This window comes from Bombus terrestris, chromosome 2, assembly GCF_910591885.1.
Source record: "Bombus terrestris chromosome 2, iyBomTerr1.2, whole genome shotgun sequence".
NCBI lineage: Eukaryota > Metazoa > Arthropoda > Insecta > Hymenoptera > Apidae > Bombus > Bombus terrestris.
In genome coordinates, this window is record NC_063270.1 from 14,447,831 (window position 1) to 14,464,405 (window position 16,575).

The 16,575-nt window shown below is 42.4% G+C and overlaps 1 protein-coding gene across 9 annotated transcripts in view; it reads left to right on the forward strand.

The window, feature by feature from the left end:
- The window catches only part of LOC100649250 (protein Fe65 homolog), a 150,081-nt gene extending 133,589 nt beyond the window's left edge, over nt 1-16,492 (forward strand). For 5 of the 9 annotated variants that reach the window (XM_048414410.1, XM_048414412.1, XM_048414411.1 and 2 more), the window contains 12 exons: nt 6,692-6,844; nt 8,691-8,920; nt 9,068-9,186; nt 9,268-9,380; nt 9,491-9,689; nt 9,774-9,901; nt 10,004-10,009; nt 10,087-10,337; nt 10,408-10,610; nt 10,677-10,853; nt 10,929-11,067; nt 11,250-16,492. In XM_048414410.1, coding sequence (XP_048270367.1) covers nt 6,692-6,844; nt 8,691-8,920; nt 9,068-9,186; nt 9,268-9,380; nt 9,491-9,689; nt 9,774-9,901; nt 10,004-10,009; nt 10,087-10,337; nt 10,408-10,610; nt 10,677-10,853; nt 10,929-11,067; nt 11,250-11,272 — 1,741 coding nt within the window. In that variant the 3' untranslated portion in view covers nt 11,273-16,492. Of the gene's footprint in view, nt 1-6,691; nt 6,845-8,690; nt 8,921-9,067; nt 9,187-9,267; nt 9,381-9,490; nt 9,690-9,773; nt 9,902-10,003; nt 10,010-10,086; nt 10,338-10,407; nt 10,611-10,676; nt 10,854-10,928; nt 11,100-11,207 lie in introns of all 9 variants that reach the window. The other 4 variants (XM_048414415.1, XM_048414414.1, XM_048414413.1 and 1 more) reach the window with 4 other exon arrangements.
- The last annotated feature ends 83 nt before the right edge of the window (nt 16,493-16,575 follow it).

The following is a 16,575-nucleotide window of genomic DNA, read 5'->3' on the forward strand; positions in this document are numbered from 1 at the left end:
ACGCCGAGTGTCTGTTAACTGCGATTCGAACGGTCCGCAGGGAACAGAAAATCCAGCGATTACCAGTCGAGTCACGATTACGCGAAAGAACTAGAATCCGATTGCGTCGATCGGCTTTTCAGCCGAGAGGCTCGCGCCAAACGGACTGTCTAATTTCCACCGATATCCGGACACCGGTGTTCCGGCCAGAAATTGCAAAGTTGCGTATACCGTAATCATGGTCGCGGCGGATAGAGAACTTGCCGGTGTAATTTACGGTTCAGCCAGGTGCGTCAGAAGTTGCTCACCTTACGACCTAATTGGGTTTAATTACAACTCACTGAAAGTTACGGCAACACCGTGTGTCCATATATAGGGTGGGTTTACAATTACGAGCCGCCGACAGCTGATTTCAGTTACCGTGATCGGCCATATTACGTAGTCGTCTATGATTTCTCGTCGTTGCCGTCTGTGCCGGCTCTGGTTCTTGCTCCTAAGGTCGTGAAGCTAACCACCAGCCACGGTTTATATTAAGATTTCCTACGCTCTCTCCTATTTCTATCTTCGCTCGAGTTTAGATCTCTTGGATAACGACACGATTCTACGTTAGGTTAGCAGTCTGTTCGCTGGTTTCTCTGATCGTTCATGTGTCTGAAGGTAATCACGAGCAGAGCAAACAGAACGGCTAATCGATCATGAAACCGGTTGCCAAACGTGATTCGATTCACGCTTTGATTGGAAGGCTACCATTAGGGGATCGAGTCTCGACTATGGCGCCAAAGGTAACTTGAATGAGATGGAAATCTCGCGATACAGGTCGACGAGGAATTTAGTAATGTAATTGGATTAATACTGGATAGTACCCGCAGTTCTCTGTGGTGGTATTATTTTACGCAGAATAGACGTTATTCGGAAGATATGTAATTAGGGCTATTAGAGTAGATTTAGAAGAGACGGGGACTTGCTCCAGATCGTTTGCTTTCAATATCTATATTTTGATATGAGGATGGTATATTTAAAAAATCTTCGATTTTAAGATTTTACTTGGATAGGAATGTCATAATTATTTAATTACATTAGGGTATTTATCAAGAGACGTCACAATTTGCCCCTTTTTTTAATTGTAAAATATATATATATATATAACATTTTATTAGAGATATTCAAAATCAAAGTAATATCTGCTACATTGTAAAAGAAGAAAGTGAGCAATTAATAATTATGTGTTTCAAGATTTCTGTGTCCAATTTTTTTTTCTTATCTTACCTTTTTCAATCGTGTCACTCTTCTAGCAAGAGATCTAATTTGTAAACTAATAACAAAATTTTATATACTCTGTCTTCACTGTTGTATGAGAATAACGCTTATCGACATACTTATTCTTACGAAAAAAGGCACGAAGTAATTTTCGTCGCTACACACAGTAGTAGACGCCGTTTCGATTAAAAAAGTATTAAATTCATCATTCATAATATCAACTCTGGCTGTTTCGACTTTGCTACTTGCGAAACAGCCCAGCGAAATTACAGTGAAAATACTACGAGAATTCCCTTGTACGAAGAAAAGAAACTAAATATTGACGCTGGTAGGTTGTACAATATTCTCGGTGGCCCTTGGACCGTAAGCTACGAGTCTCTGTGACTTACATTCCGCCAGGCACGTCTCGAGAGAACGTAATAAGAGACCCGGGAAACGGAATCTAAACGCGCGAAACACTGCTTGCTCGGAAGTCGCGAACGACTTGCGGCGCAACATTGTTCTACGTAGTAAGAGATGCAAATGAGCGGTTCTCTCTTTTTCCTGTAGCACGAAGGCAGTATCGAAGCTATTCCACGCTAGCGATTTTCAGCTAGTTATTTTGTCGCACAGTAATTACGTTGTAAAATATTGTTTTTCGCTTCATATCGCTCCTAGTGGTTTTGCTCGAACGATTTTATTAACTTCACGAATGATTGGTGGTCAAGATTTCATTATCGTTGATTGAACATTGGTCCGATGAACGTATCAGTGAAAATAAGGAAAAGGAATAAAATTTTAAGTGCATGGATAATCAACGTTCTCTTAAAATCTATCTTTACGCTTCGCTTTCTGATTCAATTACATATAAAAAAAGAACGTTCTCTATATTTTTATCTGACGCGGCATATGTTTGTCAAATTATTATCAAACACCAGGTATAATTTAATTGAACAGGGAATACGTTTGCGAGTATTTGTCTCTTCCGAAAGATAAATACCAGTTATCGCTATTACCTGAATTTCACATTGTGCGCGTATTAACACTGTGCTGACCAGTGGCGCTACGGAATCGTCATGTTAATGGCCACTGACGCTATTGGCCTCGTGCGAGTGTCAACTATTAGCGTATAATTGCCATGGCTAAATTTTGTACAGTTCCCTTATACATTTAGAGGAATGTCTCTAACTGGTCGTCATAGTATTAAACGCGGATTCGACTCGTGGAAACGGCACATAGCAACGAAATAATGCTCATCGTCGTGTGTGTTTCGCTCGTGCATATACGTAGATGTACAAGTATTCCTAATCGTACGCCCACGTCAATTAGCAGCGACCAAATAATGCTCATTGTCATGTGTGCTTCACTCGCGCGTATCTATAAATGTATAAAATACGCTTAACCACGCATCAATTTCTACGTACACGCGATGTACCTACTTGCGTGGAACGCGTGAATCGTGAAAACGTTAGTTCGTCGGAAAATGCATCGGCTGTCCAAACGTGGTGTAAAACATTCGGCCGTAAAGTCAAAGCGAAGGAGCGTAGGTTCGTTAGCAAACGGCGCAAGAATCGCTCGTTTCGTGTTAGCCAGCTGCGATCGGTACACAAACGGACAATTGGCCGCCGCGAAAGTTGTCGCATCGACGACGATCGATAGAGAATTCCCGCAAAGGTATTCGGCTTAATCGATCGCCATCCGCGCTCCGACCGCATTTATGTACATTGCCTTCCTCCCCGTAACTTCTGGCGAATTTCCAAGCTTCTGGCCGTACCTTTGCTAACCCACATACTTGCTTAAAACGGTGTTATTAAGCTGCGGACAGTCGTTCGCGCGAAACCTCGCGCCTTCCTTCTCCGTTCCAAGTACAGATAGTTCTTGGTCCTCTCTGTTTTCCCAACAATGCACTCTCTTCATTCTCTACTTTCCTTCTCTCTGTTTCTTGTCTCCTTCTACTTTAAGCGTTCAAAGCTATATGCACTGTAAAGTTTACATAAAAGACGTCTTTCTATGCGGAAGTTCTAAACGAAAACACGCGATTGCGATCGCATTTGAACAAGGAAAGGGGTTTGTTTCGCATGGCGCATGATTCAAAGGCAAGCTAACGATCGCAGTGTGTTAATGCGTTTTTATACGAGAATAGGGACATTCTTTTTCAAGGGGAATCATAAGTGGAAACTACAGGCAGAGAACGTAACGAGTATAATTTTTACTGATCTTCTGATTTGAATGTTATTTAGTCGTTGAAGGAGTGTGCTTTAAATACGATATAGTTGAAAAGAAGGACAATCCAATACCAAATATTGAAACTGTGATGATTTTTATTTGAAAGTTTCATGAGAACCCTCTACGATCAGATTCAATAAACAGACGATTTTGGTAATTCGTATTTGATTAATTGCCAAGATGGAATTTAATATTGCTCTCGTACGAAGATTAGCTTCTCATCTGATTTTGTAATTGAATACGTGTCTTTGTCACCCTCTGGAGCATTCAAAAAGTAGTAAGACTGATTAATTATATGCAGACTGAAATTAATCAAATTAAACTGACATTACTTGTTTCTTACAAAACACTGTAGATTTATCAATATCAGATTATTCTCTTTGACAATTTCGTACCAAAATACCTCTTTTTACTTACCAAATGACGTAAAAGCCAGACGATTTTTTCTGTGGCGTCAAAAAATACGAAACACCTGACTCATCGTGTCTTTTCCCTGTGGCTTTCAATTTTAATTACATTCCTGGAACGCGTCGAGATTCCCTTTATAAATAACGTACGTACAAATATCAACTACAGCATCATGAAACGCGCCGCGTTCTCTGGTTTTGTTTCGATATTTCGAGCCGGTCAAAGGGGTGTGTTTAAAGAGCTAATTAACGACATATACAAGAAATTACAACATGTTCGTTGGAAACTGTAATTAACGGTTACCAGTTGAGTCTACCGAAATCTCTGTCGCGTTTATTAAAGCTCGATAGCCAGTCACAGAAATATATGGACGCGAAGGTGTACAATTGAGAGAATTTAATATCGGACCGACGAAGACCCTGACAAGTCCGTGTCAACTTAAAATATGGTCGAAGTCGAGGGAGCAGAGGGATAAGTGTCATTCATGGTCGGGTCATCCGGTCCGGATAAAGGATCGAGTTTCTGACTGTCAAAAGGGATCGGGATTCCCTCGAATAACCTATCCGTCCTTTTGCCTTCGCATCTTGATACACGATGAATTAATAACCTATTGGCTTCTGATAAGAACTGTTATTGCTGTCGAAGAATCCTACCATCAGCGAGATATCGTCCGAGAGCTTTTCCCTCGGAAGACAAATATTTTTCCATCGGACGATTCGTTACAGTGAAACTTGTCCAAGTAATGGATTATGAATGTGAAAGATTGGAAGAAATTGGTAGATTGGCCCTCGGCTTTGGTCACCTTAGCAAGAAAATGTGCATCAACGTCGAGACATTTCAAAGATCCGGAGACTTTGCTTTTCTTAGCATAGTGATGGATAACCGTGATCTATATGAGAAGGCAGGAACACGGTATTGAAGATCGCGCTTGCTACTGCAGCAAGATATTACAGAACCTTCGGAGGGTGTCATAGTTGCAAGAAGAAAATGCATCGGTGGGATGATGGGGAAGAAATCGTTTAAAAAGAAAGTTCCAGCTAGCTGTACTTATGGGCTTACGAACGCTATAAATCATTCGAAAGGTAGACGTCAAAGTCTATTCGTGGCTTAACGAAGCGTATTTCCCTCATAAAGGAATCTATTTCGAGAGGTGTCCTGTGGAAAATAGATATTAGTAATTATTCGAGGATAAGGTGTCGTTGTAACGTTCCACGAATATCTTATAATGGAAATAATAAATGATTTCCAGAATAGATGCTGTCAAAGTCTGTTCGTAGATTCGGTTAACTAAAAGTAAAAAATGGAAATTTGAAAAATTATTGAGAACGCAAACGTTAACGAATCGTGAAAAGACTAGAAATAATTAAGAAATATTAGCACAGTTGCTGGTTGTATCTCGATCGTTAACATCGACAATATTTAGGACACTTAGACAGGGACGTACACGGTATATCAAAAACTACTCCTTATACTTTATACTTGCGAGAAAATTGAAATCCCAGTGGCGATCGGAAATTAAAAGTTGACCGGTTCGAGATCGAAGGAGACGGCGAAGACTAGGCCAAACGACGCTCCGGAGAGACGAACGACGTTAGTCAGCAAACCGCTCGGCTAATCCCCTAATTACTTCGACATGGTTAGCGACCCTGTACTAACCACGTCGGTGCCTGGCTCCGTTCCCCAATCGTTAATTAAAATGGCACTTCCTTGCAGCCGCGGTAATTTCCAGCCAGTACGGCGCGCACAAATCACGACGTGACGGTTAATCGAGCTCGTCTTTAAGCCGTTGTACTCGCTCATTGGAAAATTTATAACCGTCGATACTATTTTCGCCGGTAGCTCGACTCGTAGTCGAGTTTTTCACTTTGAGACTCCCAGAATAAATAGACGGAACAGTTACCTCTGAATTACAACGACGCCTGTAGGCGTATTTAATTATTCGATCGAGTAGGTGGCGATCGTTTTGTTCGATATGTCGCGTGGGCGAATATGATTTTGTGAAAGGAGGAAAACAGTAGTGAAAGATATGTTCGGACTTTATGGCACGATTTCTTGGAAAATTGCGAAATTTTGAAATGCAGGAAAGAATTCGAATGGAGTTTTTGTAGGAGAAAATAAGGGTGGACGAGGTTGTAGTACAGTTTTCAGGGAACGACGTCAATTTCCAATAAATTCTCGTAACGAAAATTCTATTATTCCCTTTTGAAATTCCAGTGAAAATTGAATTTTTGTATTACCAACGTGGTAAACTACATTCGCTGAAACTGACGTCATTCGTGATATTTTCACCACGAGGAAATAAAAAAACATCTGTAACGCGTATTTATAAAACGAGAAGTAGGTTCTGAACAAAATCTATTTGCAACGCTCGATTCGACCGGTCAAAAATATCGGCGGGAAAATTCGCTTGTATAAATACCACACGGCCGGCAAATGCTACCAAATCGAAGTTTAATTATGCAAAGTACTGTCAGTGGACAGTTATCAATTCTCATCATAACGAAGCCAGGTTCATGACTTTGTAATAATCGCATCGATATGATAATGCGACCATCGCGTACAATGTATGCATCAACCAGAAACCAAATACGCTCGATTTCGTACAATTTCGGTCGCCGAATGGCATCAAAAAACTTCCCTGCAAGAAACCTGCTCTTGTTTATCATGAAACGCGATGGAACCGTATTTACTCCGTACACTCGACCCATTTGAACACGATTCTATCGTCGATAAAAAAATAGAACGACAGAGAAAATGATAGCGAAAATGATAGAAAAAGACGAAACATGGTCCAACGACGATCGATCCCTTAAGTAATGCGCACGACGACGTGCTGATTCAGGTACCGCAGCGAGGGTGTTGCGGAGTCTGCTCTGGTCGACGACACCCTCAACGGAAATCCTCGATCTTCGTCGTCGTCTTCCTCGATTCTGCCTCCCGTTCAGTCAGCATCCGCGGACACGGTCGACGCTGCGAATCTATCGGATTCGAGAAAGTACGTACGATAGAGCCACTCGTCGTACCCAGAAACCTTATTAAATCGCTGCACTATTTCTTAATTGAACAAAGTTGTTGCTTCACAGTCTTCTGTTTGTTGGATGTTCATATACGTATACATATTATATTATTGTTGTTATTGTTGTTGTTGTTACTATACTATTTGCTGGCTGCCCCGCTGCTACACACAATTTCGTTTATTATTATATTGATAAACAGATAACTGCTAGCGTCGCGTCTGGATACTTGTTCCAGTATATTTATATTATATATATATATATATGTATGTATGTTTATATGTATGTATATATATAATTCAATGGCTGACCCGATGCGATTTTCAGCTGTAATCGCGAGCTTTTGTAGGCGGCAATGTTCCTCGCTGCTCCGTAGGAAACTCGAGCCCGAGTTGTTGTTGCTTATCCTTGTGCCAACCTTTCCCTCCATCCAACACCCTGTATACTTTGCAGTATTGTGAAGTTTGTTGGCTGTGGACGCGTTCAGCATTGCATGCTAGGTACACCGCGCAGGTTCGAAACGTGGGACGCGTGATCAATCGAGTATTCGAGGTAACTCCTCTTCGTATCTCTCGGTCGACTACGCCACCCATTTTTTTTCAAATATTAAGTTTAACTAAGAGAATGTAAGCATTTAGACGTAAGATATATGGGAAATTGTGATCAAAGTTTGGCTTGTGGTGAACGACAAGAGAAAAAGAACAGGAAGGAAAGAAGGAGATATTCTTTCTGATTAATCAAACACGGAAGGAAACGCGCTCGATGGAAGATCGCACTTTTCCCCAAGGAAAAAACGCGTCAGTTCCGTTGAAAACGTGGAATAAAGTAAAAATTCTGCCCGCCAGACATACCACACCGTTCACGGTGCTCGCATTAGAAAGTAAAACCAAGTTTTCCCCGGGTTCGCGTCGATCTTTCGACCGCGCCTTTATCCGCTAGAAAGTGGGCGTCTGAATGCCGCATCAGTACCTACGGCCTGAAGAATGGATTTTATTCCACTGAGCGGCAGTGTTCCGCACAGCGGAATAAAATCAACTCCTATTCGATATAGATTCACGTCTACGAACGTTTCACTGTCGCTGCACCGCTTTTACCATGTTTTTAATGTAGCACTCTCTTCGTCCATCCGTACCGTTTATGCATCTCGTAGATTGTGCGTTTTACGATCATTGTGAAAGTAGCGAATCGTCGCGAAACACCAAGAAAAGAAATTCCAACGTGAACGGAGTGTCTGTGAAGATCGATCGATTTAGTTCATCGCCGGTTTCTCGTTTCACTCGGTACTCGTGGTAATTTCTATTCTCACCTGGTACGTTAATCACAAGCTACGCGCTATTCCCAGTAAGTAGGTCCGATGACGCGTGCAATCATCGACGCGATCGCGATTCGTCATTGTCGAATGCTAGTCGCGCGATCGATAAAACTCTACCAGCCACTGTCCATTGGTCAATTACGTGATCCGTAATGCGATTGATCGTAATGCGAACGGCGATAAGTAAAATGTTAACGAGAACCATCCATCTGTACCTGGCGCGCGAAGCTTCCTCCGCTTGAACGTTGAATTATAAATCTGATAAATCGTTGTCTGCTTGCGAACGATCAGGACATATACGCGTACGCGATAATGTAACCTTGGCGAGAACGACGTCAAAGTAGAACGTTGAAATTAGCATCGTTGCTTCGAGGCTGCGGTCTTTTTGCTTTCGTAAAGTCTACTATATCTATCAGAGTAAATTCTCGTGGTAAAGTGAGTGGTTAGAATCGCACAGAGAATATCGTAGGGTATGCTCGTACAATGTGATAATCTTGAGCCGTGGGATATTACAGTTATTGCGAGAAGGCGGATAACGATACGACAGAAATGGGAGGCGTTCCGCACGTGGAGGGTGGATTGAACAGCGAGCTGTACGCGGTTCCTGTGAAGCGGAGACAGCCCAAGGATCAAAAGAACAATACCACTGTGCAGAACAATACCCAGGAGAAGCCGGCGGAGGTGGATACCACCGATTCCGAGGATAAAGATGAGAATCTGCCACCCGGATGGCAGAAACACGAGGGTGAGTATCGGATCTGAGCTACGAATATGTAGCGAATGAATACATTACCGATAGATGACTTGTTGTAAACTTATCTACATCGAGACGAACGAAAAACGCGAAACGTTTATTCGGATCGATTCGACGAACGATTCAATTTTCTTCCAGACGAGAATGGACCGTATTATTGGCACGTTAAAAGTGGAAATATACAGAGAGAGCCTCCAGAGGCGCCACCACATTCCAAGAGGGAGTCGCGCAGGAGTCTTATCAAAGACAACGACAGCGTGAGTAGAGATTTAAAAAATACTTTTAATAAATAGAAATTTGGAAAGAATACCTTTATGATTTGGTGTTATCGATAACAGATAAATAATTTCCACACTCTGAGCGGCATGGTGAACACCGTCACCCGCAGTAACACGAGCTCGGCCCTGGATCAAGAGTTAGAAAACAAGAGGAAAGTGGAGCTAGCTCTCAAGTAAGATATCATCGATACTTGTTTGTCAGTTTTTCTTCGATATAATGGTTCGCTTCACAAACACACGCACTCTCTCTCTCTCTCTCTTTCTCTGTCTGTTCACCTTTCAGACGAAGGAGCTATCCCGCACGTGCGGACTCCGAGGGCAGGGACAAACCTATCAGATTCGCTGTACGTTCTCTTGGCTGGACAGAAATCGCCGAGGAGGACCTGACGCCCGAAAGAAGCAGCAAGGCTGTCAACAAGTGTATCGTAGACTTGTCGCTGGGTAGAAACGATCTTCTCGATGTGGTTGGGCGATGGGGTGACGTTAGTGTCAATTGCGAATTCAATTTTTTATGTTGCAACGAAAATAAAATAGCTACTAAAATACGCGATTTTAAATGTTACCAGGGTAAAGATCTGTTTATGGATCTGGACGAAGGCGCGCTGAAACTGATAGACCCAGAGAATCTTACCGTTCTCAACACACAGCCAATTCACACGGTTAGGGTGTGGGGTGTTGGCAGAGATCACTGCCGGTAAGTAAATCTCGATGGATATCCGAAGAAGTTTTAACCATCTCTATAATGAATTTATGATTCACGTTTCATGGCTGTTCCATCTGACTGATCCTCGCACAGTGAAAGGTAAGACGCATTCCAAACGATGACATTTAAATTCTTTCGCAATCTGTTAACCTGTCGACGCGTCATTTATCTTTCAGAGACTTTGCTTACGTGGCAAGAGACAGATCGACCCGGAAACACATGTGCCATGTGTTCCGTTGCGATATCCCGGCGCGCACGATCGCGAACACGCTGCGCGATATTTGCAAGAAGATCATGATCGAGCGGTCGCAACACCAAAATCTCGCGAAACCAGTCGACATCAATGGACGAACAAGTTTGGCCACAAGACCAACTAATCTACCCACAGAGCATAGACGCTTCCATAGAAACGGACAAGCACTAGTCAGTAAGTAATTTCCAAAGTTTGAAGATTTTGTTTCAGGCGAGAACTAGATGAAACATTGACCTGTTTTCAGCACAATCGTTTCCAACACCGATGGAGGAGCCAAAGAAAGTGTTGCGAGCACAATATCTCGGATCCATGCAGGTTTCTCAAGCAACTGGAATGGAGGTTCTGAATGACGCGATAGATCACATTGTAACTAACACACCGATCAACCAGTGGCGAAACGTGAACGTAGCAGTTGCACCCAGTATGATTTCCATCCTTACACCGAACGTAAGTGGATCGATGAGTAACGATACTTTTAAGGAGGGCAGACAGAAATAGTGGTACTTATTTCAGGAAGAGAAACTTATCACCGAGTGCAGAGTACGTTATTTGTCGTTCCTTGGCATCGGTCGCAACGTGAAACAGTGCGCCTTTATAATGCACACCGCGCAAGATCTTTTCATCGCACACGTCTTCAATTGCGAGCCTAGCAGCGGAGCCCTATGCAAAACTATCGAAGCTGCTTGCAAGGTGATTAATTTGTTAAAACGATTCCGTGTATTTTTCTAGACTTATTCCATTTACATTCTGTGCTTAATTATACAGCTGAGGTACCAGAAATGCTTAGACGCACATCCGCAAGGCTTTAGAAACGCTAGTAGCCTGAATACTCCAAGTGGAAAGGGTCTTGGCGCTACCTTGAAATCTCTGGTTGGTTCTTTGACTGGGCGTAGAAACAAGCAGGGTGAGTCCTGAGACGAGGCTCTCTCGCTGCAGGTAAATGATTGTTCGTAGCTGCTACAATATTATCTAAAACGAGAGAAAAAACAAAACGACCAAGTATAATTTTTCGCGATCGATGAACGATACGATCGCCAATCATAGAACACTATGTTGTAGTTGATACCTTCGCTCGTTCCTTCGCAGGAACTGTGGCCGCTGCCTGCTGAGCGAGAAGTGATCAGACACAGACATCTGCAGTCACCCCTGACCTTGAAGTACTTTAGCGGATCGCCACCGAGCGCATCCCTCAGGTCGCTCCTTTCGCCCTCTCTGGACAACAGGCGTATTCAACTGGCCCGTTGGGAGAGCAATCCTTAAGAGGAACGTAGCTGCAGGTTAAGACGATTCTCGACGAGGAAGAACGAAGGAAGAAAGAAAGGAAGAAATAATAAAGCGGAAGATCGTATTCTTACGTTAACGACTGAATTGTGAATTCTGCAGAGTGCTATACTAATTACCACAGCTATAGTGGACTACGCTTACGTGTGTCGATATAATGTTATGTATGTTACACGCAGTGTCTGACAAAAAGAAAAAAATAAGAAAAGATAAAAAATATATCGTCGGAGAAATAAGACGTGAACCTCGTGGATTGGCGCCACGAAACTCGAGGTAGGATTCTTCTCAAGGTCGAAATGTCCATCGAGTGAACGCTTGCATGTTTCACTTGGAATGACCTTCGAAGAAACGGAAACAGCGTTATCATCGTTTAGGATCCTTCGATCGTGATGCGAAAGCACGTTCAAGGAGTGATGGTATCCTGCAAGGTTTGGGACAGGATAGAGAAAATATCTGTATATATACGGGATGGTAATTTATCGCGCTAAATTTAGTAAATTCGCTGGATTTAAAGGAAGTCCAGAGGAAGAGTGAAAGGGGAACGATGCGTGAGTGACGGAATGACTGAAGTAGCGTCCTAGCGTATCCACGAGGCATTCGAAGATTAAACGAAAAGACAAACAAGCTATAGAGAGCTTAAATGTATAACATACATGTGTATTCTCGGGTGTACAGAAGAAACGAGACGAGGATGACCAGACCACACGAAATAAAACACGTAATACACGTATTATATAGAAGAGACACGCATAGAGACACTCACGCGATGGAATACACGAGTACACATATGCATAACATGTGCATGCGCAAAAACACAGACGCGCGTACAGATACACGGACACTTACACGAGCAGGTAATAGGAAGTTTATTTTTTATGGCGAATTATAGAAAATAATTTTTTTGCACCTTTTTGAAACGAAGGTAATACGACAAATGCTATAGCGCGACCGTCCTTTAAATCCACGGCAAAGAAAGAGACCGAGTCGAACTTACCAAGCTATGTACCGATCTTGACACTCGCAATAAACAATATTATATATTATCGTACGCACAATCGTTGTGCAATAACGCTAACGCCTACACAAAAACGATTAACAACTCTATTCTGTTGAAACGGTGTAACGAATCGTTATCGTCAATCGTTGTTATCGTTGTCGTCGTCGTCGTAACGCGCCTCGCTGAACAAAACTAATTATCGCTGAACATCATCATGAGCCCATGTGTTGCAATGGCGTCGAAAATTTTAACGATAATAAAGTTCCGTATAAAGGAGGAATAGAAGCAGAAGAAGAGAAAAACGAAAGAACATTAACACCCAAGAAATTGTCCAGGGAGCTTATTCACCGCCACGACGATGCCGTTCTGCGGAACAGCTCGAGCATCGACGCTTTAACTCTTGCACGTGTGTGTCACGCGATCACAGAGAGGAATAAATTATATTGCGTACACGTATATTATCCGCAAACTCATTATTCGCACGTGCACAGCGTCGACTGCACCCTTTCACACGCGACGAACGTTCAAAGACACCGTAGACTTGGAACCAACAGAGCGAGGATAGCATTCGCTCTGTTCGGTGTCGGTCAACGGAAATCGTGGCACGTTTTAATGAACGTTGCATCAACGCGCATCGTATTCCGCGAATCATTGCAGCTCGCGTGTTTGCGCGTACGTGACCACGCAAAAGCACGACATCGGCGATTCGAAAGTAAACTCGGAGCTTACCAAATTGTACTCCTTACTAGCTAAACGATCGTCGTTTGAAGTGTTCGCGATGCCTAATGTCAATCAGTAGTTTAGAAAAAAAAAAACCGTGAATAATTAATCCGTACGTGTATCATCGTGCGCCGTTTTCCCTTCGGTTCTCGTTTTCTATCGATAGCTTTAGGCATTTTTCCATACGCGCCGAATTTTTGCAGCAAATCGCAGCGAATTGTACAGAGAGCGAAGAAGAAGGTCTACTTCGCCCGATCCTTGATTATTTTCGTACGATAACCTCGCGATTAGACACGTGACGATATCGCGAACCGACGTCTCATCCACGTTGTTCCGGCTGTAATCGAACACGACTATGCCGACTGACAACAATGTGTCTATCGACTAAATTTTCTTCGCTCGTTCGGTCGCGCTTCTCACGTTTGACCGAAAGAAAAACGTTCCTAGCAATCGCGGCAATACTCTGGTTTGGTTCTCCGCGTGATAAAAAATGTCGCGACGGACAGGCGGAAAAGCGGCGTCATGCAACGATGCAGAAAAACAAGAACGAACCAGAGAAACAAGATGAAACGGGACAAGGAGCGGCAAAATTCACCGGTCGTTTACGTAACAACGCATGTACTGTCAGCAAGAAAGCTACCGTGGCCAGCAGTAGGTCAACGTTAATGTCCCAGAACGAATCGTCCGAAGGGAAAACTGCTTCCGCACGAGAGAACTAAAAATCTCTCTGATTCTCAAGGAAGAAAGCCGGTTTATTTTCTTGCTTGCAGCACATCCTCGTCGTCCTTCGATGACGGTCACACGTCGTGGTAGCCATCGTCATTGCAAAAGATACAAAGTTGTGCGGGACCCAGAACGAAGAGAGATATTTCTACATATGTAGCGTTTAAATAAGAAGGGTGGCTGGCCAGAATAGGAAAGAAAGTTGAGTGGAGCGAGCGTGAATGTGTTAAATGGTAAGAAAGAGGAAAGCGTGCATGGTGTAGGCTGCTTGATGAGGGATTCTCATGTGACAATTATACGTAGATGAGGATGTAACGATGAGAGACAGAATCGCGAAGATGGTTTTCATCCTTTGTACATAAAAATACATGTGACGAGGATCACCTGCCTTTTACTATAAAGAAGATGAGAAATAAGAAGAGAAATGATGAGGAACGTAGCGATATTATGAAAGAAAGATGAATAATGCCGCGTGTGCGAAACGCCTCGTCTCATGGCTGAATGTTATATACAATATCTCGGAAGAGAAGGTCCTCGAAGGTCTACTAGCATTGCATCGCGGACCTTTTTGGAAATTCCCTTTCGATCTATCCGCAGCTTCGAATTTTCTTTCGCCTGTATCTATCTTGCGTTCCTTCCGTTATCTGGTCACTCTCAATCTCTACGCGGGTAGGTTTGAGAACCGTGTCACGAACAATAACTAAATGAAAGCCGCGCGACGAGGCCTCCCGTGCGACCCACGCTCCGGAAACTCGATCATCCACGTTTTATAGGAAAGAACCAGCGATGTTTCTTCTGCTATTGATATATCGTTGATACGATTTCTTGCTTTGATATACGAATATATATATAAATATATATATATATACAAATATATATACATATATATGGTTGTTGAATTTACATTATCATAATGTTAGATCGGGCGGGCGATCAAGAGTGGCACGAGATAGCCTCGTGAGCGCGACGAGTGCGCAGATAATATGGTATGGATGTAAATATAATTATTATACATTTGTGTAGAAATGTAAGAGACTAAAGAGGAGAAGAGGAAAGGTCGAGGAGAAGTACAGAAGTTAAGGACACCATCGTTGCATCTATCGTCCGAGAGATCACTTACGTCAAGTGAAATGAAAAATTGAAACCGACATATTATTCAGGCGTACACTTAACGATACATACATGCACACACGGACATGCAACACACAGGCACACACATTACACACGAAAGAGAGAACACACACATACACAGGTTCACAAAGTACGCGTAGCTTAACTATCTCCTTAATATAGGTGTTGACACGCTGTCGGGCAAGATAGGAGGATATCGTGAAAAGAGCGAATACTGAAAATACCAACCACGGGTTGAAAGAGGCGGAAAAAAAAAGAAAGAGGTGGAGGAGGGTAAAGGAGAAGGGAAGCCACTTGTAACTGACATAGAATAGTGCAAACCTAACTATATTTACTGTGACATGTAATATCCTTAATGAAAAAAAAAAAAAATGCGATCTACTTGATAGGAGAGTTGTTCTGCACAAACACGATGCTTCATTGATAATTATAGTGTCTCTCTCTCTCTCTCTCTTTCTCTATCTTCAAAAAGTACGTACCTCTCTATACCTTATGGCAATTTAATGTATCCAACACGATATTTTCGATCGACAATTCGTTTCGGCAAATAGAGGACGAACGCTTTTCTTCGCGTTCGCCCTCATTACGGACGACTCTCGTCATCGTTTACTCGATTCGAGCTCATCATTGAAACGAATCACGCGAAGATACGCATCATCGAACGATCATTGTTAATTCTAATTGTAGTCACGGTCACTATCGTCGCGTTAATATGGAGTACAAGTATAGGGAATTCACCGTCATCGTCATGTCGTCGTAGTTAGTGGGAAGTATTCTAAAACGGAAGAAGAGAAAATATCGTTACCACCGACTAGTAAAAATCATGCAGAAGAAAACACATGGATAAGAGAAGAACGGGAAGGAATTTTTATATATACGTATAAAAATATGTAAGTATATTCCCGCGTGACGATCGGCTTTGTAATGTCGAGCGATCGATTAAACGTGTAACGTAGACGATGAAGAACGATCGACTTCTTTCGTCAACATTACGAAAAATCCCACGCGGTGCGACGCGATCGTCGTTATCCGAATGGGAAGCCAACGAGATTCTATTTGGAACATTTAGACAAACCAATTTCCGTTCTTTCGTTTATCCCTGGAATAGAATCTTGCTGTGCGCGTGTATCTTGAGACGAGAACAAGTTCTAAAAGCAACGAGGAGAGGAAAAAACAAAAATGAGAACACCGAGCGACGCGTTTCGTAATATTCGACGAGTCCACGTGTCGTTTTTACAGCGTACGAAAGGACGAAACACTTTGTATGCACCCGCCCCCCTTCCCCCATTGTTCATGCCCATTTATATTGCGTAGATGGACCGATCGATAATTATAAACGGACGTGAGAATACTATTATATATATACATATATATACATATTATATATATAAATATATATATATATAAAAGCGACAGAATGAAACTACTGTAACTACACCTGCCTCTTGTGAATAAATGCCTATTTGTTTCTTTTCAATCTGGTTGTTATTCTCATGATAGTTTCAATGTATATCGATCGAACTTATAGTAATTTCCGCAATTGTTACTTACGAAAATAAA